This window comes from Pantherophis guttatus, chromosome 1 (genome assembly GCF_059756535.1).
Source record: "Pantherophis guttatus breed Tessera chromosome 1, ASM5975653v1, whole genome shotgun sequence".
In the NCBI taxonomy this organism is placed as follows: Eukaryota; Metazoa; Chordata; class Lepidosauria; order Squamata; family Colubridae; genus Pantherophis; species Pantherophis guttatus.
In genome coordinates this window covers 128,383,589-128,408,494 of record NC_142063.1, presented here as the reverse complement: position 1 = coordinate 128,408,494, position 24,906 = coordinate 128,383,589, and the positions used below count along the sequence as shown (strand labels likewise).

General features: G+C 37.4%; 1 protein-coding gene across 14 annotated transcripts in view; it reads right to left on the bottom strand.

Moving 5' to 3' along the window:
• KALRN (kalirin RhoGEF kinase) overlaps positions 1–24,906 on the bottom strand; it is a 589,612-nt gene that overhangs the window by 33,451 nt on the left and 531,255 nt on the right. For 6 of the 14 annotated variants that reach the window (XM_034423023.3, XM_034422995.3, XM_034423001.3 and 3 more), the window contains 13 exons: positions 21,037–21,132; positions 19,553–19,686; positions 18,589–18,655; positions 18,128–18,231; positions 14,786–14,855; positions 13,692–13,778; positions 12,170–12,262; positions 11,165–11,215; positions 10,640–10,717; positions 8,324–8,509; positions 5,391–5,562; positions 3,381–3,622; positions 1,909–2,156 (listed from right to left, as the gene is read on the bottom strand). In XM_034423023.3, coding sequence (XP_034278914.2) covers positions 1,909–2,156; positions 3,381–3,622; positions 5,391–5,562; positions 8,324–8,509; positions 10,640–10,717; positions 11,165–11,215; positions 12,170–12,262; positions 13,692–13,778; positions 14,786–14,855; positions 18,128–18,231; positions 18,589–18,655; positions 19,553–19,686; positions 21,037–21,132 — 1,628 coding nt within the window. Of the gene's footprint in view, positions 1–972; positions 2,157–3,380; positions 3,623–5,390; positions 5,563–8,323; positions 8,510–10,639; positions 10,718–11,164; positions 11,216–12,169; positions 12,263–13,691; positions 13,779–14,785; positions 14,856–18,127; positions 18,232–18,588; positions 18,656–19,552; positions 19,687–21,036; positions 21,133–24,906 lie in introns of those variants that run through there. The other 8 variants (XM_034423032.3, XM_034423041.3, XM_087884068.1 and 5 more) reach the window with 3 other exon arrangements.

Below are 24,906 nucleotides of genomic sequence, written 5' to 3'. Positions count from 1 at the left end.
CATTGCATTTCACACCCAACTCTTATTTCACCATCTTTGATATTTATTTTGTGTGCCTGCTAAGTCATGCTTTATTTTCATAGCTTCGGTGTTTGTCTCATCAAGGGCATTATAGTAGAGCAGCTTTATTCCTGAAAAGTTGCTGCTATAAATGACACCATTTTCTCTGTAGCAAGACATTAAGGGGCTTAGATGAAGCCACCGCTGTGCAGGAGTAGCATTTTTAAGTCAATTGCTATCATATATGAAGCGGTCCTAAACAGACTAACTTATGGGAGCAATTAGCGCCACATCTTACCATTCTCAGGAACTCTATTTATTGGGCTGTTACTGAGATTTAAGCAGCTGTCAATTCAGTCTAATTACACACAGTTGGCAAGACTCAGCCTCGGAGGTTCCCCAATGATCACTTCGGTGATTCCTCAGTATTATCCTATGAATGGAGGGCCAAGTATTCCACACACTGCCAATTTCTAGCTATGCTCATGGGATGTGCAAACTGACTAGACCATATAATTCTGCCACTGTCAGACCACTCTCATTAACACATTATTAATCATTAACACAGAAATGATTAGGCCTTGCTTCAAGGGCCCATTCTGTTTTTCTTCTTGGTTTTTAATCATGGATATCACGGATTCTTCCTTCTTATCAAATTTCGTCCTTGGTGGAAAGAGAAATCCTGTTTGGAGTTGAACTTGGTTAGTATCTATGAAAAAGCAAGAGTAAACAATGGCTAAGGGCATATCTGCAACTATGGATTTGTCCCTATTATAATTAATAGTATAAGCTCTTGGGATGACAGCATCAGAACCAGGTTAGTGATTGGTTGCAAGGAACATGGTATTGTATTTCAGCATTTTTAAACCACAATATTGAAATATTTACCACTGGCAAAATCAAGCTTTGGTGACTTTGTGTGAGAAAACTGATACTGGTTTGACAATTGCAGGTGTAAAAAAACAACAACAGTTTTTATGGAAAAGGATTGTACCTTTTGTATTTAATATCAAAAAACATTTTCTTGCATTTAGTCATTTCAAATTAACAAAATGACAAAAAAATCGGAAAGAGTATTTCACATTTCATTAAATTAGGAACAAAACATAGAAAGAAAAAAAGAACTAAAGAGGGTCAGAAATTGGTCCTTTTATAATCTTCTCAAAACATGCTCATAGTGAAAATTTATTTTACATATTTAAAATAGTACATTTAAAATTATTAGTTACATTACAGGTACAATGATGAACATTGCGACTATCCATAATATTGCACAATCTGACTTCAAATATGGGATTTTTTTTTAAATAGTGCAAAATACTTTTTACAGGAATGTACTGCAAAAGGGATTTATCAAACCAAAAAATTTTTTTATACAAAATATGCGAACAGAAAAAACAAAACAAAATGAAAATGTTACAAACTGTACAAGAAATTGCCATAGACAACATAAAATCTCTTCCTTGAGAAGCAGGACTCAAGCCAGTAGAGGAGAGCAATGTTTGTTTTGTTTGTTTCTCTCACACACATATACACACACACCCTTTCACATTCACATATGTGTGTATGGGTCTACACACATACACACACATGTTATTTAAACACAAGATAAATAGAAATCCAGTCAATTAGGTCCATGATTAGGAAAAGATGGAGAACATAAACCATGCTTTTTAAACTGTCTATGGATTTTAATATTTTATAAATTATAAGGGGAAAACACACAAAAAAACCCCAACAAAAAACCCCAACTATCCCAAGATGAATACCCCATGCTGTGTTATCAAGCATAGTTTGTTCCAATGGCACTGAAGATCTAAGGAAACAGTAGGAAAATCCTACCATTTGTGTTTAATTTTTCCTCAAAAATCCACATACTGCTCCCTGGGAATCCAACACAGCACTTACTTTATGCTTCCGTCGCTACTATCTGTAGTTGATTTAGTGAGGGGAGCCAAGATATTCCCTGGGATCCATCCTTCTGCTGCTGGTGAGTGGTCATTGGCAGGCTGGTATACAAGGAACATGTTCTGCTGGTTAATGGCAAGTACTTGGACCACTTCACCCTGGTTGACACAGATTTCATTCTCCTTTAATGCATAGTAATCTTTGATGACCACCATAGAAGAGGTTCCATTGCACCCACCCAAGTCATTCTGAAGAGGAAACATAGAGAATAAGAATAGCAACAAGATAAGTGGCATAACGTTAACTTTTCATTACCATCCTGGGAACCCCAGCAAAAAGGCAATTAATAGGCTAGAAAAACCACCCCTTAAAAACTGAAGCAGTATTTTATCCACTGATATGGAGGCATTAATTCTTTTAGAACCTTAAGAGCGCCACAAATCAGACTGAAAAAACAAACAAAAGGGGAATACAAAACTCACTGAAATTAATGGAATCAATACGATTTTGCTTGGACCATTGACATCGAACTGTATAGTAGCAATTTCAGAATAAAAGGCCCAGTATGAAAGCAATATTGTATTCTCAAATCTCAAATATGAATCTGAGCATATGTTGCTATTAAAAAGATGTCCAAAGCTTGTTTGTTTTTTAATTGCCTGGAAACCATTCAAGTACCAGCATTATCTATGACACAAAGGAAAGATTGCTGAGTGCCAATATTGAGTAGAACTCAATATTTTAATCCTTGCAATTCAAGCAAATCAGATGAGGAAAAATCTAAAGCAAATTACAATACAATGTTGGCTTGAACATGCTATTATATTTCATGTCCCTTATTTATTAATCTTTCCAGTTGATCAAAGCTGAAATTCTCATTTGGGAAGCAAAGTGCATGAATTCTCAACAGCCTGTTGCTTAAATCCACATCTAGAGACTCACAGAAGAGAACAATAATTTTGAAGGGAAAATGGGTGGTTGGTCAAATAGTTAGGCAACCTTTCCTTATATCACTTCTTCAAAAGAGGCAGCCAAAAAGTATAAAGGCATCAATAAACATTTGTTTAAGGATTAATGCCTAATGTTTGCCAGTAGGTAGATTGCTTGCTTTTTAGCAGTTTTCCTTCATTCTTCATTCAGTGGGTTGTTAAATTTTTCCTTAACATCCCACTGTATTTTCACTATAATAAAATAAATGTACATATTTATTAGTTTAATGACTACACAGAGCATGTATTATATATTTACTGTACAGCCTGGTTCACGTAACAAATTTTGTTGAGTTTGGTTTGGAATACTTTGTAATGTGAAGTCAACTACCGTGATTTGTAAACCATGCCATACGGATTGGTGCATTGTACAAGCAAGTATGTATTCTTCAAGAAACAATAGTTTATTGGGTCTCAGCTACTTCTTCCTCCACCAACCAGATCAACAGCTGGCCAAATTTAGAATGGATGTGGTTCCATTACCTTGCTCTGTTCATATCTGTCCTCAGGCTGGTGCTGTTCATGCCCTGTGTTACCATTGGAGGCAGATATCTTCAGAGGTGGAAGAGATGGGTTGCGCATTGTAGCCTTTGACGTTTTATCAGATCCTACAGGTCCTGAGGAATAGGGTCTGGTGATGGGCTGAGGTGCCCGGCTGGTCTGGGGTCTCATTACAGCTGAGCTGCTGCTTTCTTTGCGCTGATACTCTATTGGAGACTGTAATGCTACAACAGAATACGATGAGTTACAGCAGATCTCCCCATCTATCATATAATGAAGCAAGAATGGGTCACAAATGACCTTTGTAAATCACTGAAAATCAGTGGCATAATTTTCCATTTTTTCCCCTCAAAAGAAAACAAAACAAAATTTATAATTTCCAGGATAGGTCTACTGCGTACAATTTCCCTAAAATATTTTTAAAATAGTTCTACAAATACAACTGAAAGCTAGTCAGTTATTAGTTTAAAAACAGTTGGAAAACTGAAGCCTTTTCATTAGTAAGAGGAAGGAGCAAGTTTAAAAACTCCATGAGCAAAGAAAACAGTGTCAAACTTTGGATATTTCAAGTCTCATGAAGAGTTGCCATAGGCTTCTCCAATATTCTAGCTTTACAGCCCAAAGGACAAAAGAGCAGAGACAATTATGCATTCTCTAGCTACAAACATATAGATATTTGTTTTATATGATAGTGACATGCTTTACATTTGTTGTATAGGTCTGTTCAGTGGTATCATTGCATAAAATGTGAAGCTTGGAATCCTACATGAAACTTATTAAAGAAAAGCATGTTACACTATTTTAAGCTAATATTCTTTAGAACTTAGAAGGGTCTCTTCCAAATGAGGAAGAAATCATATCAATGTCATGTTATTACTGAATGATGAGATATGTGCCAGAAATAAGTGTGAAGACTTCTACCATGATAAAAAGTTATGTCATTTTTCCCTACATACTCCTGGTTGAAGTTAAAAATGAATGAATGAACTATTGCTATACAACTTTGTGGCTATTTCAACTCTACGCACATAATCAAGAGATGGTTGCCTATAATATTGAAATAAGGGGTCAACCACTATTTCTCCATTGACTTCTCTGAATTGTTCAGTGACATCCATAGGAAGCCATAATGACCAGACATATGTATTTTTTTTTTAATTTAATTTATATGCCGCCCTTCTCCAGAGACTCAGGGCGGCTTACAATATGCTAAGCAATAGCCTTCATCCTTTTGTATATTTATACAAAGTCAGCTTATTGCCCCCACAATCTGGGTCCTCATTTTACCTACCTTAGAAAGGATGGAAGGCTGAGTCAACCTTGAGCCTGGCGAGATTCGAACCTGCAGTAATTGCAGGCAGCTGGTCTTAATAACAGGGTGCTTTAGACCACTGTACTACCAAGGCTCCTTAGTATGTATTATATGTATTGATATAATCATGCAAATGACACAACTTAGGTACCAGTGGCAGATATTGGAATGCAAGTACATAATGACAGGATTTCCATGATGATTTGTCACACATGTGTCATTGTTTGGTTCCCTCCTCACCTGATGCCCAGTGAAGAGTTTAAAAAATTTGTTTTACTGGGTGACAGTTACCAAGAAGTTATAAATCCATGAACTGTTTAGACTAACCTGCATTGGAAGTATTTCCTATGTGAATGCAACCAATCTATTAAAGACACTAGTGGTAACATAAAGATTAAGATAAAATATACACCACTAATACTAAGGTATCAATAGAGTCAACAATCTGCTAGGCTTCAATTTAGTTTTTAATATGTAACATGGATGACATGCATTTAGCCTTTTTCTAGTCATGTTCCATATAAAAGTGAAGACTGCAATAGCTTAGTATGGATGACACAGATAATGAAGAAGGTTCTATAATTGATATCAGGTTGACATTGGAATAAGATTCAACCAACATTTTACAGCCAACTGCAAAGCACTTGGGCTTTATTTCAACAGAGCAGCAAAATACCTACCATTTAAGAAGTCCCTCTGTGTGTCAAGTACTTGACTGATATCCAGTACCCAAGCTTGTTGGATTTCAGGATTGGCAGACTGCAATATGAACCGTTCTGATGTTTCCCGATTCATGAGAGCAAATTTGCAAGGATCGTTGTCCACATTGTCCTCAAGTATTAGATATGTCATCTGCAAGTAGTCAGGAAAAAAACAAATAAAAGTAACTGCACAGGGAGACATGGAAAGGATCATGCTGAATCTGGCGATACAGCAGTGCAGGGGTGTCAAACTCGTGGTGTCATGACGGCGTCACATGACGTATCGGAACTTTCCCCCCCTTCACTAAACAGGGCCTGGGCGTGGCCAGTATGTGATGCATCCGGCCTGCGAGTTTGACAGCCCTGCAGTAGTAGACTCAAAGATAGCCCTTCAACTGCAGCATATAAAAGGAGCAGCAGGTTTGCCTCTTCAGATAGTTTCTTCTCTGGGAGCTGCATTATAGATGCAATTTGGTTTTGTTCTTCAAGCGCTCTGCCAAATATATTGAACTTTTGAATTATCTTTGTGAGCTCCCTTTTTTAAAAAGACAATGCTATTGTATGTAATTGCTGTAGTTCTTTCCACAGAACAAATTGTTCACACAAATATTGTCTGAAATGGCTTTTCAGGTATCTTGCCAGTACAGGTGAGCATCAACAGTGCTATGCCATTTGCTCAGTCATGTGACTTTGAGAACTTTTTCTGCTGAAGTTTTTAGCAGTGGTGGAATTCAAATTTTTTACTACCGGTTCTGTGGGTGTGGCTTGGTGGGCGTGGCGTGGCTTGGTGGGTGTCGCAGGGAAAGGATACTGCAAAATCTCCATTCCCACCCCACTCTGGGGCCAGCCAGAGGTGGTATTTGCCAGTTCTCCGAACTACTCAAAATTTCCGCTACTAGTTCTCCAGAACCTGCTGAATTTCACCCCTGGTTTTTAGTCCATGTTGAAAACTTTCAGATAGGATTTTATATATATTTAGACATAAGTTTTTAATTTTTCTAGCTGTATGCAGGAATAAAGACAATTTCTTGTATCTTGCTGTCTGGACCGAAAAATCACCTAAGGCAACAGTGCAATAATGAAAAATTATAGTAAATCTATTCTGAAGCCTCTTTTCCCCTTGCGGAATCATTGTTTTCAAATTCAAATGGTAAGGCCCATATTCACCATGTTTATAACCTGCGTAATTTAACTGTAAGGGGTCAAAGTAAAATATGAAAAATCATATATGTTCTACCACTGATTACTGGATGACAAATTTAAAATAATTGAATTAGTGAAGCTCATCCTCTAATGTTAATTAGTCAAGATGGAAAGTTTAAAATTCAGTTGTTTTATTATTCAGAATTGCCCAGCTATACAGATGTGCAAAACAGAGTTTTTCAAATATATGAAGTTGGTGAGGCAAGAACCAGTGCTGCTTGGACCTAGACATAATAACTGCTTAAATAAGGGGCAGATTCATTCCAGTCTCAAAGCTAGGAAAAGAATCTATTAACAAATTTGGGGTTGAGTTTCTGGAAGAACAGATTAATAGCTGAGCTGATGTGACATAATGCTTACATAAACCTGCCAGGACATTAGTAAAGGTATACAATATATGTCAAAACTGATTTTCAGTTTTGGAGCCAGCAAAAAAAAAAAAAAAACTTTGTAAGAGAAGAAACTGCAATCACTTAGGTTTATAAAAGCAGTCAAAGAAAGTACGGAGAAGTAATAGCATTAAGCAGTTGCACTGGGAGGGAGTCATACACTGTTTAAGTCATCCAGCTAGTAAAACACTAGGGAAAAATCCTACAGAACACCTCCCCTCAAATGGCTTTTCCTGTACAAAGGGATGCAGAGCTCATGTTACACGTATACCAAAGAGTTCACCCTTCTGTTACTTTTGCATCTACTAGTAATTTCCATTTTGGTTTCCCCATGCAAATGTACAAGATGTGGCACAAAGACAAAACAAGACCACACTTACTAAAACAACTCCTTGTAGTTTACTTAGCTAGCTAGTTTGGTTGAAGCTCCTCAGAGCTCTTCGGTACGCAACTCACAATCACAATTGAGGCCAAAATTTCAGTTGTTGAATTTCGCCCCGTTTTTTGACTTTGTTCGCCACCGTTAATTGAATCTGCCGTTGTTCAATTAGTAACATGGTTGTGAAGTGAAACCTGGCTTCCCCATTGACTCTGCTTGTGAGAAGGGGAAGGGGATCACAGGACCTTGGGACACTACACTGTAACCATCACAAATATGAGTCACTGGCCAATCACCCAAATTTTGCTCACATGACCACGGGGATGCTGCAACGGTCAGGAGCATGAAAAAACGGTCATAAGTCCCTTTTTTCGGTGCTGTTGTAACTTGGAATGATCATTAAGCAAACTGTTGTAAGTTGAGGACTACCTGTATGCTAGAAGCACCGAACTAGAAAGGCACTGATGATCCCATTCTTTCGACCTTCTGAAGTGAAAAAGGAGAGTTATTTTACTTTGTCTGGTGTGTCTCTGGCCCCTGGCAGCCTGTTAACTAGGGGAGAGCATGGGCTCTCCACCTTTAGCTCTCGTTTGCTGATGCGGCAGCTCATGATTCCTTTTCCTTACATGGAAGAAGGCTAACACTGCTTAGTTTTGGCAGAAAATATGGAGATAATTTCCATTCTTTCCTGGAGGAAGGCTTCCTCTTTCACTCAAGATTCAAGCAGCAGCTGCCTTTCAAAGCAAAAAGCAAAAAGGTCTCTGAAAAGTGAAGTCAGTTGGTAGGCAGGGAATTAGATGCAGTCTGGTAGATAGGGCTCCCCACAAGTCCTGGCAGGTGAGCTGTCCTGGGGTTGTAAAATGCTGTCTTCATCTAAAGGGGCCGAAAAGATGTGAAGAAGCAAACTTCTTATTGACCTGGTGGCCTTATCAATCTCTTACCTTTATGCTCCGCTTAAACAGGTACCCAGGTGTTAAGGAGCCTTTCCTAAGTAATTCACTAAAGATGACTATTTGCTCAAAGAGGAAAACTCTGCGTTCTTTTGGCCGAGACAACCCTCCAGAGTCCTGCTCTGTTACATAGAATGTATCCTGTTGCAACAATTTCCCTTGAGCTGCCAGCTTGCCCTAAGACAGGTGGAAAAAAAATGAAGTAAACATAAATTGATGGACGCAGGGAAAATAATATATTTAGTGTACTAATTGCTATGCAGTACATTGTCCTCAGGACAACCTCTATAAATAAAAACGACAAAAGTCCAATAGAACACACATATATACACATGAAGTTTGCACAAAAATATTTCAAATGAGTAGGATGTCAGCACTTCAACCTGCATTTACTCTAGTGCTGACATAAGAAGGAGAAGCGAAGGCGTCTGGAAAGGGACGGCTGACTTTTCACCTACTTATTTTCCCTGGAGATAATGTTTCTGAGGAGATGAGATGGGAGGGGGGAATTCCTTTAAACTGGAGTAGATTAGGGATAGAATGACTTGGAAGATGGCCAATGAGTGCAGGGGAGTGGGTAACGGAAAGGGAGGGTTTTGGGGCTGGAAGTCAGTGTTGGCTTTGTTTGGAGTCATGTTAGGATGTCGTGCTCAATAAATAGGAGTTTTTTCTTCAAAGATTTTGTTTGAAATGCATTTTATTCGAGACGACAACGAAACTTGACATAGGGACAAATATGAACACAGGGGAAGAAATAGTCCTTTAGATACCCAAAAATGAAAGTTGTATCATCAGTTTGTGTTTGTATATTATCAGATGGAGAAGAACTTAATCTACATCACCTGGACTTCAGTCACAAATTCAACTCTGTCTAGCCTGGCATCTTCCCAGTGTGTCGAAATGAAGCTCCCCTAATCCCCAAATAACTGATCTGCAAGCTGCTGTGTTCCGCACTGAATTTTAACATTCAATTTAATTTAAACGTTTTTAAAAGAAAGTTGGAAGGTGTGTTTATTGCGAGGTTGATGCTTATGGGCATAGGAGAAAGGAGTGGAATACCCTAGTCATCTCTATACATACATACACTATAGAAATTGTTTCAGCGTTTACATTTGGACTTCTTAATTACTAGACTAGTAAAACAGGTTACAACAACTCTGTCACGTTTTTGATAAGGGGTGGACACCAAGTGAGATGCCTTCAATATGTGGCAGCAATAAGAACAAACAACCTTCTACCACAAAGCAAAATGGGATCACGGAGGTTAGAGATCTTCAGCCTACTATTGTGAGAAATTCAGCATTCATAAACCTGAAAAAAATAGTCTGCTTTAATAACAGAGGATGAGTGTTTGTAGAGATTCTCAGTCAACCAGGTCATGGTTGTCCCAAAGGTGCTTTTTCAGGAGGCAACTGGGCTTTTCGCTTCTCATCCAAGAAGCTTCAAGAAAGTCCAGTTGCCTCCTGAAAAAGAACCTTTGGGACAACCATGATCTGGATGACTGAGAATCTCTACAGACATTTAGTTATTTTAGCCTTTGGATGGTGTGAGAGTAGGCATGGATTTCCAGAGGGGGAGGGGGAAATTGCAGACTACAGGAACCAGGAGCACTACTCAGGTGACACTGAGGACACAGATAAACCTCCAAGTGCTTCAACGACCCTCTAAAAGGATGCAAATGACCAGCTGTCTGCAAGGAATATAAATCCTTCCATTCCCCGCTATCCTGTCAGAGCTGAAGAAGCTTCTTGGATGAGAAGTGAAACGTCTTCAAGAGAAAAAACAAGAAAGTCCAGTTGCCTCCTGAAAAAGCACCTTTGGGACAGCAGAGGATGAGCTCTGTTCTCAGAAACATTTTTTAAAGAATGTATATATTATATTATATATTTTCAGTACTACTGTATATATTCTAGAGCAGTGGTCCCCAACCCCCGGTCCGCGGACCGGTGCCGGGCCGTGGAGTACCTGGCACCGGGCCGCGCAGCGGCCGGGGGACATGAACGCTGCAGCGCAAAGGCTCCTGGGCCGTGCGCAAAAGCTCCTGGGCCGTGCGCAATGGGCCGTGCGCAAAAGCTCCTGGGCCGTGCCCCCACCCCTGCGCGCGCTCAGCGGGCCGCGGCGATAAAAAGGTTGGGGACCACTGTTCTAGAGGACTAGAAGGCAGCTCCTAATAATTCCACTGCTAATAGGTAGAAGTGTTGGGAAGAGGCCATTATACATTCTTAAAGTTTCCAAGAAGCCTCAATCATTTCTTTAAGGGAAAAAAAAAAAGCAACTGGCATTACTGAATAAGAAACAGAGGGATACCTCAAAGCCCTGCAGTCGTCCCAGATTCATCATGTCATTGCAGCGTTTAGGGACAAGGCACATCAACTCTACAGCTTTCTGTAAGAGAGGGGGAAAAGAGTAAATATGGGAACAAATAAAAGCTGTCTGGACCCCTCTGACTAGGACCACACATGGATCAACTCTTCCAGCTAGAGAATACAGGTCAGAATCAGAATATATTGTGAAGAGTTGCCCATTCATCTAATTGACCTTTGCAGAAATGAGCTTCCAGCTGATCAAAATCCACTGATTACTTTAAAGAGCTTAGATAACGTTTTCTTTGGAAAATATGTAAAGACAAGTGGGTCTCAAAAGGCATTTTCAGAAATTGATGGGTAACTATAAACTCATGTTTTGTTGCCCACTTGCTGGGAAGGAGGGAGGGTGGAAGGAAGGAAGCAATTCAATCTTCAATTAGAAATATCCAAATGTATTATAACTAAATACTTTTTTAAAAAGTATATCAGTCACTAAATAAAATAAAAGCTAACAGATAAACTGTACCTCTGTCTCCGAGCAATCCAATCCAGCCTTTTCACTGTATTTCAGGAAATCCTATGGGAAAGAATATTGTTATTTAAAAATAATTAACATTTAAATTCACTTTTAAAGATGAATATGACTGTTGTCTTCTTGCAGAATTATCTGGAATTATACTTAAACCTATTTTATGTATAGTACCTACCATCTGATTATATACTTAATAAAATTTATGACTGAAGTTATGTACTGTACTTGGTTTAGATTATGACACTCCAAGTGCAATACGAGCCAGATAAACAGCTCTACCTGCCTGTAGCCATAGCTTTTCTTCTGTATAAGAGATAACTAATGCCAACCAAAAGGAAGGCTGAAAATTGCATTTTTTAAATATTAAAAGTGTTAATATTCTTCTAGGAACCATTCAGGGTAAGATGTGGAAAGAAAGAGAAAAAAAGAGTTCTATAAAAGAGATGCTACCGTCTTGATGGCAAAGGCTTGATCATAAATAACATTTTATTTTGTGTGAGCAATAGAGGCCCAGAGAACAGGGTTCCTGATGAAGACTGCAGCATTTAGCTCCATTCACGTGGAAGAAAAAAGGCCATAAAGCTTTACTAAAATTGTAAGAGAGTTTCTATATGAATCCGTGTTTGTGTGTACTTTTAAAAAACACACAGCTAAAACCAGTGGAGTTAGGTAATTAGATATCTAGTTCTAACAATAATTCATCATGATGTCTACCAGGTAATCTATACAGGCATGTACACATTTGTTTTTTGAATAGCAATCAGGCTCAGCACCATGATACCCTCAGGAAGCAGTCCAGAAAATACCAAAAGAATTAAAGCTGATTTACACAAACTGGAGCAAACTAGCTAGGTAATACTGCTGGCTAAAACATGTAAACATAGTACTTATTCATTTATTTATTAAATTTACATAGCTATCCATCTCCTCCTAATTATATTTCAGTCACATATGATTTTTTGATATACCTCACATTTGTTATCTTTTGATGTGTTTTACCTTGAGAAGCAACTGGTACTTGGTTATTCTTTGAATGGGCTTAATTAAGAAGTCACTGAGAGTTAACCGCTGGTTTATTTCTTGTTGCACTTCCTAAAAAATGAAAGTAGGAGAAATCAGTTCTGAGAAAAAATAATTAATTTCTCCTTTGCTTCCCCCCCCCCGCCCCCCCGCCCCCCCCATGGAACTCAAGGGAGCATATGTGGGATCCAATCAGAGTACTGACCACACTTACAGTTTCTCAGATTCAGCAATTGGGCCTACAAAAATTAGTCTGGGGTTATGGAACATCTTACAATGAGCAGTCCATCATCTAGACAAAGATAGTCTTCAACTCATGATTGTAATGATGGATGGTTTGTAAAGCACTTCTGGCCATTGCAAAATGTTGCACCACCACTCCTACAGTCACACAATCACTGTCTGGATGTTGGGCAACCTGTTTGCACTTATGACTGGTTGCCAGTGCCCTATGATCAGATGATAACTATTTACCACCTTCTCTGCAGACTTCCCCAGAAAGTCAATGTAGAAGCTGGCAGGGAAGGCTGCCAGCTGCTGTTGCCTGCTTTGGCAGGCAGCTTTTTCAGCCAGCCCCCCCGAGACAAGAGGGAGCTGAAATCCAAGTAGAGAATGGAGAGGTAACACAGTAAAAGGTGCCTCAGGCAGTTGAGGAAGAACCTAGGAGGTATCATGCATACTACGTGCAAGTGTCTCTCCTCACTCAGAGCTGAAAAGTCTACTTAGATTTTGGCAGGGTGGATTTTCAGTTCCTCAGCGGAACCTTGCCATGGTCTCCCCCATCCCGCCAAGCCATCCCTTGGAGCTCCAGCTGTTTGAAGACCCATGAGATTGCTCAACATTTGCAACCAGGAGTGCCAGGATTGTGGTTGTTGAGCAAAGCAGTCACATGACATCTCACTTAATGACCACTTCACTCAATGACTGAGCTTCCATCCCAACTGTGATCATAAGTCAAGGACTACATGTACTATAACAAATAGAGTGCAATTATTCAGAAAATACCTGATAGCATGCTTTTTCTACATACATTTATGTAATTGGTCATGAATCTGCTTCAAAATAATGTAAACTGTAATGTAATAATGTAAAATGAATGGCTAATTTGATGTATTTATAAGAAATTTAACCTTGCTTTTTTACTAAAATTATCAGCCAAATTATCAGCACTACTTGTCATTCAGAGCATTATATAACCCGCAAGTAATCCTAACAAGTTAGAAATTAGTTAGTACTCAGGAACTACTCTCTTCTATTCCTTACTCACTCATTCTCCCCTTTTTCCAGCTAAAAAGCCAAGTATTACCCGAGAACAATTATCCACTGCTAAATATGAGGAAGTATTTATTGAAAAAAGCAAAACAACACAAGAGCAAAGCCAATAGCCCAAGGAGGGAAAAACTTGCTGATGCAGATCCATGAATATGTACACGAAAGTATGTACATGAAAATACAAGAAGAAATCAGGAAATCATATCTGAACTGCAGCATTCAAACTTACCTCAAAATATGTACCACATTCAGCTACTATATATTCTGATTTTGGTTTGTTTTGACAGTACACCACGTACATGTGTAATCGCCTCTCCTGTAAAAAATCAAATACACAGCTCTCTTAGAATAAGCTGATGTTACAACTTTCACAGGTATTAGGCAGAGCAGAAAAATGAATGCAATCATGCACTTGCACATTTTTTCTGACTGCTAATCTAATCAAGAAATGATGGGAAAGCATTCAGATGGGGCCACCAACCAAAGCTGCCTTGTTTTAAAGGGTTTCAATCTGAATCTATTCTCTCTCTCTCTCTCTCTCTCTCTCTCTCTCTCTCTCTCTCTCTCTCTCTCTCTCTCTCTCTCTCTCTCCCTCCCTCACACACACACACACACACACACACACACACACACACACGTTGGAGAAAAAATCAAACCACTGAAGAATGATATACATCACTCCAATCCCATGGGGAAAGAATAGAACAATACCATGATTGATGGAACTGAAATCACTGTGAGATTAAGAAGGACTAAGAGAGCTGGATTCCCTCTGTCTTTGTTTCTCCAAAGATCATCTCTAAATGTGACCATGCAGTTCTTGGTTTGAACTCTGATTGCTATCAATTCAGATAACTTTTTGCAGGATAGATTCTGGAATGTATAAGCTGACGGGGTGTGTTCTGTTTTTATACATCTATACTACTGTACATTCAATTTTTTTCCTTGAAGACCTATATCCCGAACACAATGACAAGGCTATAGCTAGGAAGAAAAACCTAAACATTATATATAATCATTTTAGTTTAGGAGGGTTGTAAGTTAAATGTCCAGCAAAGACTCCTTTTTTACTATTTTGTTTAAACGGTAAGAAAATGCTGAGCAAAACAAAGCATTTTTGTATTATGACTGAAATTAAAACATGCTTATATCTAAGAAAATAAAAATGTATGAAATAGTGTATTTTTATAACTTATGGAAAATCAGAATACCATGACCTAGGATACGTACTGGTAATTCTTATTTGATATATTTTTAAAATGATGCCATAAACTGAGCAATGCATTTAATTTCTTTTAAAGAAAAGTCTAACTTGTAACTCACATGTTTGATGAAGAGCTGTGCTAAACGATCATGTTCCTGAAGGCACTTTTCCAGTTCAGCAAGAAAAAAGCTGCAATATAAAACAGACAAACTATACTCAAAACCTTTCTTTTCCCTCTTTTCCATTATGCCCCATTAACACATTGTATAATCTATAATTAGAAAATAAATTTGATGTTACATTAGTTCTCTCTGAAAATTTAATCTGTTATTTTGCTAATGTTCAGATAATTTTTCTAATATCATGCATGTGTGTGTACAATAAATGGCTTTCTGGATCCACCCCAAATCTCCCTCCCAATAATAATATTCTTGTTATGTTTATATTCGACTCAATTTGGGCAGTTAATTCTATGGAGGAATCTAAATAAATATATAGAAATTATAACTTGACTTTCATTATAATCTTGCTATTAATAAGTAGAATGTTAATTGTTCCTATGTGGAAGAAGCATTTATAAGACAATTTCCTTTACAAAGTAAAACAGTTAAGTAAGAGAAGGAATGTAGCAAAATGTTTTGAGAAAAATATTTCTTATTACTGGCATAAGGTCATCATATATATATTAATTGATAATTTAATTAATTGTTGATTTATTAACTAAGATAAAAAATCTAGTTGTTGTTAAAATTGGTTTTTATTCTGTAGCTCAATGTTTTTGGACTGAATCAGACCTTCCTAATAATGCTATACATCAAGGAAAAATTCAAATATAGATACCTGTACCTCAAGCAGGCCTAAATCAGCCCTAGCTACTTTAGGTTATGGAATAAAGACCAATCTCAGTAATGAATTTCTCTCCTTCTTACTTTTCATAATATTGTTTCTTCTTTGGATAATATTCTTACTGAGTACAAGAAGTCCTCAGATTACATGTACTATACTCTGCAACCCCTTCCTGTGGCCCAGGGGTGGGTTCCACTTACCTTTACTACCGGTTCGCAGTGGGAGTGTGCTCGTGTGTGCTTCTGCACAGATCACCCATGATGACATCGGGGCGGGGGGGCGGAGCCTCCCGCCGGTTTTACTACCGGTTCTATAGAACTGGACCGAACCGGGAGCAATCCACAGCCCCCACTGACTAACTCACATTCTGTGGTGACCACACACAGCCCCCACCTGCCCACCCATACTCTAGCATGGCCCATGGCATCCACAACCCGTCGGACCACCCCCTGCATTCCTTGTCTGAGAATCCTATCAATCCTATTAATGACCTGCTCAGATCTGAGGTTATGATAGCAACTGGGATTGCCAAAATTTCTGTCACAAAACAAATTGATGTCATGTTTTACGATCAAACTGCTTAATGATGGAAATTATGGTCCTGACCAATGGTGAGTTGCCCCCGGTTCGCACCGATTCTATAGAACTGGTAGTAAAACCGGCGGGAGGCTCCGTCCACCGACCCTGACGTCATCAAAACGCTTCTGCGCAGAACAGCGCACACGCGAACGAAGCAAGCACACGTGGGTGGCCCCCCTGCAAACTGGTAGTAAAGGTAAGTAGAACCCACCCCTGGTCCTGACACAAGGACCACTTGTACCTTAAATCCCTAGAGCATCCACTTTCAAATATGCACAGCTCATTCCTTTTTAATTTTTGCTTGATTTTTATTACATATTATACTTACTGAATTATTAAAAATATGGTAAAATAACAATAGTAGAACTGTGTCCTTTCAAGACAATGATAACCACATATAATTCTAGCAAACAGAAAAAGGGGCTGTGGTTTACAAACTCCTCTCCCTTAAATCCCAATTTTATTCTGTCTTTTCTGTTAGTATTCTCATATAAATTGTAGCCTCATCTGAATGTTGCATTTCCTTGCAAATATCACTCTACTCACATTTCAGACAGTTGTCATGCCAACAATTAATTCCAACTGGCAGTCCTTAATGTCTTAAAATAAATATTGTTTAAAAATGCAAAATCCTATTGATCCTTACATGACACAGTTTTAAATAACAGAAAGGGCCAGGATTATAATTCCAGCGACAAAAGAACAGTAAATACCATACAATAGCAGCCCTTGTTTAAAAAAAATAAGTAATAATCTTCTTCAGCTAATGCCAACAGCTAAAGAAGAATCGGGGCAGTTCTGGAACAATGTTTTCCCTGTATGTTAGTTACAGTAAACCAGATAAAAATCGCAGACAGATGAGCTAATTCTACAGTACTGTAAAACTACATTGACTGAATACTTAAAGACAAATCTTAGAAAAATATATAAAAGTAATCATTAAAAAAAAAAAGACTAAATATTTAAAATCTACAAACCACATGGAGAGAATAAAGATCAATGCAATGGCAGGTTGGAATATGATTAGTAATAATGTTCTATGGAAAACTGCCATGACTTTAGTCTGTCTGTAATGTCACACTAAAAACCATAAATTAGCAAATGAAAGGAAGAAAAATATGTATTTCACTTGTCTGTGAAATTAACAGCAAGGGGAGGAATGTAACAGATATGAAGTCAGGTAGCCTGATCTTGAGAAATTGAGTTGAAGAATACATATAAGGAAGTGGAATACTTCCTTATGATAATTATGAATGAAATGATAAAAAAACATGTATCATTTAGGTTGCTGTGGATCCGTCTGAAAGCAGGAGTATATAGATTTGTGATAATTGTGTGTTATTGTTTGATGAAGATACCGGAAGACCTATGGGTGAATTTGGAGGAAATCTGTGCAACCTTCTACATGAATGCGACCCAAGGCTATAAGGTGACAGAACAGATGGATGGGAATGAGATAAGACCAAGGAATTAATGCCAATGATCACTTTTTGATCAGCATCTGCTTAGAAAACACTCTCTCTGTTTCAAATACACGCTCGAAGCATAAGCCTAATTATACATATGTGCAGATGAAAAAGGAATGGAGCAAAAAGCACAAATGATTTAACTGTTTACCACAAAACTGTGAAAATGAATGAAGGATACAAAGGTAGTAAGATGTTCTGAATGTAGGACAAACCATTATTTAGTAACGTCAAGAGTGAATTTTGGAGAGAAAAGGTTGAAACAAACCAAATAAAAACAGAATGACCACTGGGAGAGGCATTTATGTCCCATGCCAAAACATATGTACAACTTCTAACAGGAAGCACAGAAAATGTGCATATATAGAATGTCTACAGAAAGCACTTAGAAAACAGCAAAAAGCATTATGCTAATAGTGCCAGGAGTGGATCTATATCTAGATATTTGGGTTGTATGAAAATGAAAGAAGAAAGGGAAAAGTAATGACTCTGGTCAAATTAAATGCATATACATATAAATAAATATTGTATAATTTAACATTAGTTGTTTATAGCAACTTATAGACTTACTCTTTGTGCCAATCGTAGATCTGGTGAATGTTTCCAAACACAATCTTGTCTTTTCCTTTCATATCTTCAGGAACACCTTTTTCTTCTATTCTTTTCATAAATCCCTTGATAAGGAAAAAAATATGAATGATTGAGCAATGGGAGACTAGAATATGACCAGTAATAATGTTCATTTTTCAAGCAAACAAAATCAACTACTCATTGTAATAGCAGATCTTTATATGAAAGACATCAAGGGTCTGTTCGTTCCTTTATTAATATTTTAGAGATATGTCAAGTTTAGATGAGCCTTAAGGACTTGCTGACAACTTGTTTAGATGAGTCTAAATCAGTTAGGCTTTTAAGAATAGTTAGAATGGCTTGCAAAAAGTCAGTATTAACCAGATTGTAATTTAAAAGTTCCCAATATTAGCCTTTTACTGAAAAACAGTTTATATCTAAACTAATTTATTTTAACTTACCTCCACCACAGTTCCTAAGTCCTTGACATAGTCTTTTTCTGTTTGTATCAGTTCATTTAGAACAAACCTAGAATTCAAAAGAGGTGTATATAGGTTTCACAAGGCCTCTACTCCAAGCACTGACCAAAACCAATTTTAAATTAACTAGTTGACTAGTTAGTCAATAATGCAATTCCCATTAAGCAAGAAATTCTGAATAGTGCCAAATTTGAAGCTGAGAAGAAAAAAAGGCAGGGTCATAGAAGCTGGCTGAAAGCATACTCCTCTTGTACTGACTTATCTTTCTTATTATGTAAAAATGAAAACTTAGGGAAGAACTAGGTTTAGACTGCTCCCATTGTCTTCAGCAGAAGTGATTGCTTTTGAATGTCTTACGTTTTCAGCAGGCTTTTAATTGAACCAAGGCAAGGCCAATGGGTAGAAGGCACATGTTGGCTAATGTCTACACTTTTCTTGTCCTACAGTACTTGATTCTGATATTATCACTCTTACAAATGTATACATTTTAGACTTTACTCAATTTTATACAAATAGTTTTTTCTAGCAGAATAAAATTTGCTTTCTTCTCCATATATGGATATATCAAATCTATGATGGGAGCCAGTTTGGTATAATAGTTAAGGTGCTGGCTTAGAAACCAGGAAAGCATGAATTCTAGTGCCACCTTAGTCATGAAAGCTGGCTGGATGACTTTTGGTCAGTCTCTCTCAGCCCAACCTACCTTGCACGGTGATTGCTTTTGTGGGAAAAGAGCAGTAGGAAGAAGTATTAGGAATGTTTGCTGCCTCAAGTTACTTACAAAGTAACAAAGGCAGGATAAAAATCTAAGAATAAATAAATTTGCTCTCGTTAATATGGGTTGTGGCTGGAGAGGGAGTTTCTTCCCACAGAAATTTCTAAACTACTAGTGGTAGATGGCATCAGATATAGAGTTGTAAAACAGATCAATAACAAACTAACTTACATCCTGCCCCTCATTGCTTTGGCTTTTTGTTCCTCTTCGAGGTTTCTTGAAGGAGGGGTTGAAGGTGTCACAATCTCATTCAAACATCCAGTACTATCCTTTAAGCTTCCTCGGTAGGAGCCCCCTTCCAATGTCTTAAGAAACAAAGGAGGGAAAAAAGGACAAAAGATTAAACTAGAAATTATAACCACTAATTAGGCAATACATTTACCTTATTTTTTTTCTGATATTCTAGATTTATAATAATTAATCAGGAATAAAATATTTCAGTATTTGTTTGATGCTATAGGAAAACAGATTTCAGCATAACAGGCGTGTTGTCTGAATTGCAGTTCTTCTAACTAAATGGATAATACATATTTTCTCCCAGGATCAGATGCCTATCTGTAAGCAGAGATTAAACTACTGTTTCCCAGTTCACAAAAATTACAGAAAATTGGATGAACAAGTTGAAACGTTGAGAAGAAATCTAGATACACGAAAAAGGAAGAAAGTAGAAGGCTGATATAAAACCATAGGCACAAGGTTAATTTTGAAAGGAATTAAATTAAAACAAATTGTTATATTATAGCCAGCCTCAATATTGAGTTGCCGTCACTTTTCTTTCAGCTAGCTGAGTATTTGTAATGTTTAATTATTAAAAAGTGTCATGTAATACTATTTAGTTTTAAACATAGACCTTGGAGTTATTTTATTCTGTTCAAGAAATCATGTTACTAAACATTCTTAGCTAAGATTGTTGTTCTTGTTAACATTCCTCATTCCATTGTACAGTCTTCATTTATACCAGTGGTTGGTTACTACCGGTTCGCCCTGGGTCGGTCGAACCGGTAGCAGCGGTGGCAGGAGGCTCCACTCACCTGCCTGGACGCTTCTGCGCATGTGCAGAAGTGTTACGCGCATGTGCAGTTGTGAGTACACACGTGCCCATGAGCGAACCGGTAGTGACGGGTTTTGAAACCCGCCCGATTTATATGTAAACTGAAGTTCTTTAACGGAAGGTGAAACATAAAAATGAACATATGGCTTCATAAACAATGCCAAATATCTTTGAACCAAAGTTTCCAAAATTAACCCTCTATAAAGTCAAAAAAGATGTGACTACCATACATGAAACAATAAGCATCACTTACAGCAAACATTGAAAACATTTTCATGACAGCATTTCTACACATTTTATATCAGGTCGCATTGACATTTGTTCACTTCAAAAAAGGTGTGGTGACAAGAAAGCTGCAATCACATGCCTAGAGGCCTATCAAATAATGCATACAATGTGCGAGTCAGCATTGATCAATTTTACAAAGATGTTATCTCAGTTAATAACTAAAAGGACTACAGAACACACGTCCGGTTAGATATTCACATGTGCAGAACAACGAAGACGAGAAAAGCAGGGTCAGAGGGATGGCATAGAGACTAGTTGACTTTCCGTGCAGCTAGGCTATAGTTTTCTCCAGTAAATCTCAAGTGTCTACACTTACCAGCTTGCTTTTGACCAATTTTTCTATTGCACTGACAAGATCCGCAGCCGTTGGCACATCGGAGCTGGTCTGACGAGAAGCTAGCAAAGAGGAAGACTGCAAGACACCAGTTTGCAAAGGAACAGTAGGTTAGCAGGAATGAGAAGAGGAAAGCTGTTAGCAGTTTGAGGTCGTACATTAGGTTTAAAGCAGGGAAAAAATGGAGGGAGCATGAAGAGCTTGTGGGGGAGGGGAAAGACCATGACATATACAAGGCACAGGACTCAACAACAGACTGGCAGTGCCCCCCCCAAAAAACCCCGTTCTGAAGCCGCAATTAGAATTTATGCCCATGATGGTTCAAAGTTTTTTTTCTTCTACAAAACGCAACATAAAAATGCCATAGAGAAGGTTTCTTCTTGCTTACATATTTCAAGATGTCAACAGTGTTCTTCTGAACCAGCAGATGCTAAATATGTAAAGTATTTGGGGATGGGGGAAAAAAGGAGGCTTTGCTTCTTCTCAGCTATAGTACATGTATTTCTCTTCTTACTATGTTAATGTCGAGCCTGGCAGTATAATTTTTATACTTAATAGCAGAAGGAACAAGTTGAATCAAGCTAATTGATTCAACTTGCCCGGTATTCTATCTGCAAAAATCTTTCTCTACTATGCATGATTGTTGAATGCTGCTAGGTATTCAATATATAGTATAATTTAAGATTAAAAACAAACAAAAAAAAAGGACTTAAGACTGTTACTTCTTTCCACTGACATCTTTGAAAACATAAGTGGGGAAGAGTGATAAGAAGTGTCAGTTGCTACCATCTTTATTCATTAAAACTATCAAACAAGAATCTACAAAAGAAAGCAAAATAGCTTCAGTTCATGCTACGATTTTTGTGGGCAACACTTCAGAGCGCTAGATATTTTTTTTACAATATATCCCAAATTGTTCCCCACCCATTTTCTACCTTGGGAAAGTAACATTTGAAGCAGTTACTCTCCAATTCATATATTCTATTTACTTGTCCACTAGTTTTCAAGTAGTAAAATATATGGTTGCTGAATGTGTAAACTCTACATAGATTCTAAAGTTTAGATCCTGGGACTTGGCTATTTTAAAAAGAAATAGAGAATATTTCTGAAGCAAGAAGAAATATGGTGCCTGAAAAGAACAACTGGGGCCTTATACAAACTATTCATCTTCCTTTCTTGCACACACATTCACATATACATGTGGTATCAGATTTACTTTGAAAATTCTTTAGCATAATTTAGATCTCCAGTGAAGAACTGTATATGGCAACATGAGTTTCTGACTTACTCCTTCTGCTTTGAGGATACTACTAAGAAAGAGGCACATGCAGTGGGTGATTCTGACTCCTAAAACACCCAAAAGCAATACTGCATGCTCTCAAAAATATTTTTTTCCATGTTCCAATTCTACTATGCAAAAAGAAACTGAACATAGTCAGAAAAACATATAATCAATCTGACAATTGTGTGACACCTAGATGTGGGTCATTTATGTTCTTGGGGGTAGATGGCTCTTTATAAACTAATATTTACATAGAACTTAATGATCTCCACAGGTGTACACTTCCCTGAAAGAGGAGTAAAATAATCAAAGTTCAAGAAAACTGTAGTGAAATTAATAAGTGTGGTTGAATTGGACCTAACTAATGACAGGCAAATAACTCTCTCAATAAAATGGACTATTGTACAAGCATTAGGCAGCAGTGCCAGGTGAAGGTTGCTGTATCATTCTTGTTGCTTATTCCCTAAGAATATTGCGTGCTAGGAATTTTGTCTATCTTCTCTCATTGATTCTATACGGCTACCAACAAGCCACACTAAAACAATTCCAGGTTATGAAAAATATTATTTTTACATGGAATGCAGAAGAATTAACGCTTACTAATAATAGAGCTGTTTAAGTGTCAAAAGTTATTCAGAAATACTGTAGTATTTCAGATCATGTGCAAGCAGAGTATTGCTACTCGTTAGAGAAGCCCATATTTTTTCAGATTTGTATGTCAACCAGAGTCATAGGCTCTAAAATACTTGCTCCAAACAGTTTTCAAAGTGAGTGCAACCATAATGGTTAAAATATATTTAAGGAAAGTAGAGTTGCTGGCAGATCTCTTTTCCCTTGGGAAAGTAAGGATTTGTAATTTATTTTAATTCTTTGGCTGTATACAGTCAGCCATGCAGAGTCACCGTTTGTTTTCACTACATTCAATAAGCACTGTGACTGAATTCAAATGCTACACTAAACCATAAACCAGAGATGAAATCCAGCAGGTTGTAACAGGTTCTGGAGAACTGGTAGTGGAAATTTTGAGCAGTTCAGAGAACTGGCAAATACCACGTCTGGCTGGCCCCAGAGTGTGGTAGGAATGGAGATCTTGCAATATCCTTCCCCTGCCACACCCACAAAGCCACCCAAAATAGAAAAAATTTGGATTTCATCCCTGCCATAAACCATGTATACAAACTGCAGTGGCTGAGTGAATGCAACCAATTACATTATGACTTTACATGATGAACTCAGACATGTAATCCTTGCAAGTCAAGAAAAATCCACAAAATTGACTATTGTTTAGTCTTCTGATCAGAAAGACAGTCAATAATGTTCTATTGGCTTTCTCCTCCAAAGTTATGCAATGTGTCTAGATTATAAATGAAGCGCTCCAATCTTTAGCAATCCATGAAAATACAAATTTCAAACATGAAAGCCTTTGTGGTATTCAGTACCACAGAAGCATTTTTATTTGCTTGCAATCAAAAGAGCTGTAGGAAGCTGAAAACTATATTGGAAAGTTGTACCCAAGAGCAAGGGGCAGTTATATCATTCTCTGTAGAACATTCTATCAAAATGACCTTCTCTAACAGTTTATTGCTCCAAATAATCGCATGGTTATTAATTATTACCTCCTCTCAAGAAGAAGCAGATTATGGAAAGAGAGGATAAGAAATCAGCCTTCAAGAGAAAAAATTACATAGTCCTTCCGCTGTTTCTCACAAAATCCATGGTGAATTCCAAATGAATAACCTACTTTTGGATTTGTTAGAAAAGTTGCTGTGGAATTATTATCTTACTTCTCATAATGCAGGATGCCTCATGAATTGCTAGATAAAGAATAACTAAAAATGTTTTATATAAAAAATAGACCATTTTGACATAATAAAAAAGGTGCTCAAGGGAAGTATAAGACAGACTTCTGCCAGTTGACAATCAATTCTAGATAACTGAAGTAAAAGAAAATTAATGATTAGAAGATATGAGTAATATACAAAGGGAGAATGGTGGAATCAAATTCTGCAAACAAATAGGAAATGATGAGAGCTGTTGTTCAAGACCACTGGAAGATCAATTGCTATAAAATAATGGCTATCAGCTACTTTTCTTTGGATCCAAAGAAATTCACCAAAAGTTTAAGAATTCCCACTGACAAGGTCAATAGGAAAAAATACGCTTCCTTGAAGGAATCCTTTCCTTGGTTTTTTGTTATTACTGTTGTAACAAAAAAATTACTCTGTTCATGGAAGAAGATGGTAATAAAATAATGCCCAAAGTGAATTCAACCTTTTCCCTATAATGGAATTCAGAAGAGTTTACTGTATCTAAAATTTTCTTTGTCTTTAACTTTAATGAACCACAAAAAGTTTTGACTACTAAGAAGTCCAAAAGTCCAAACAAAATAAATAAAAAGCATCATTTAATACCCATAAAAAGTATGAATGTAAAAAAACCCCTCAAGCTACAAATGTAGGCAGGTTAAATTATAAAGATTTAAGCAGGAAATGGACATCAATACACAAATATACTGTATAATTAAAATTCTGAAAGTAGATGGTTCGGTTCCATTTTTTTTTCTAGGAAAA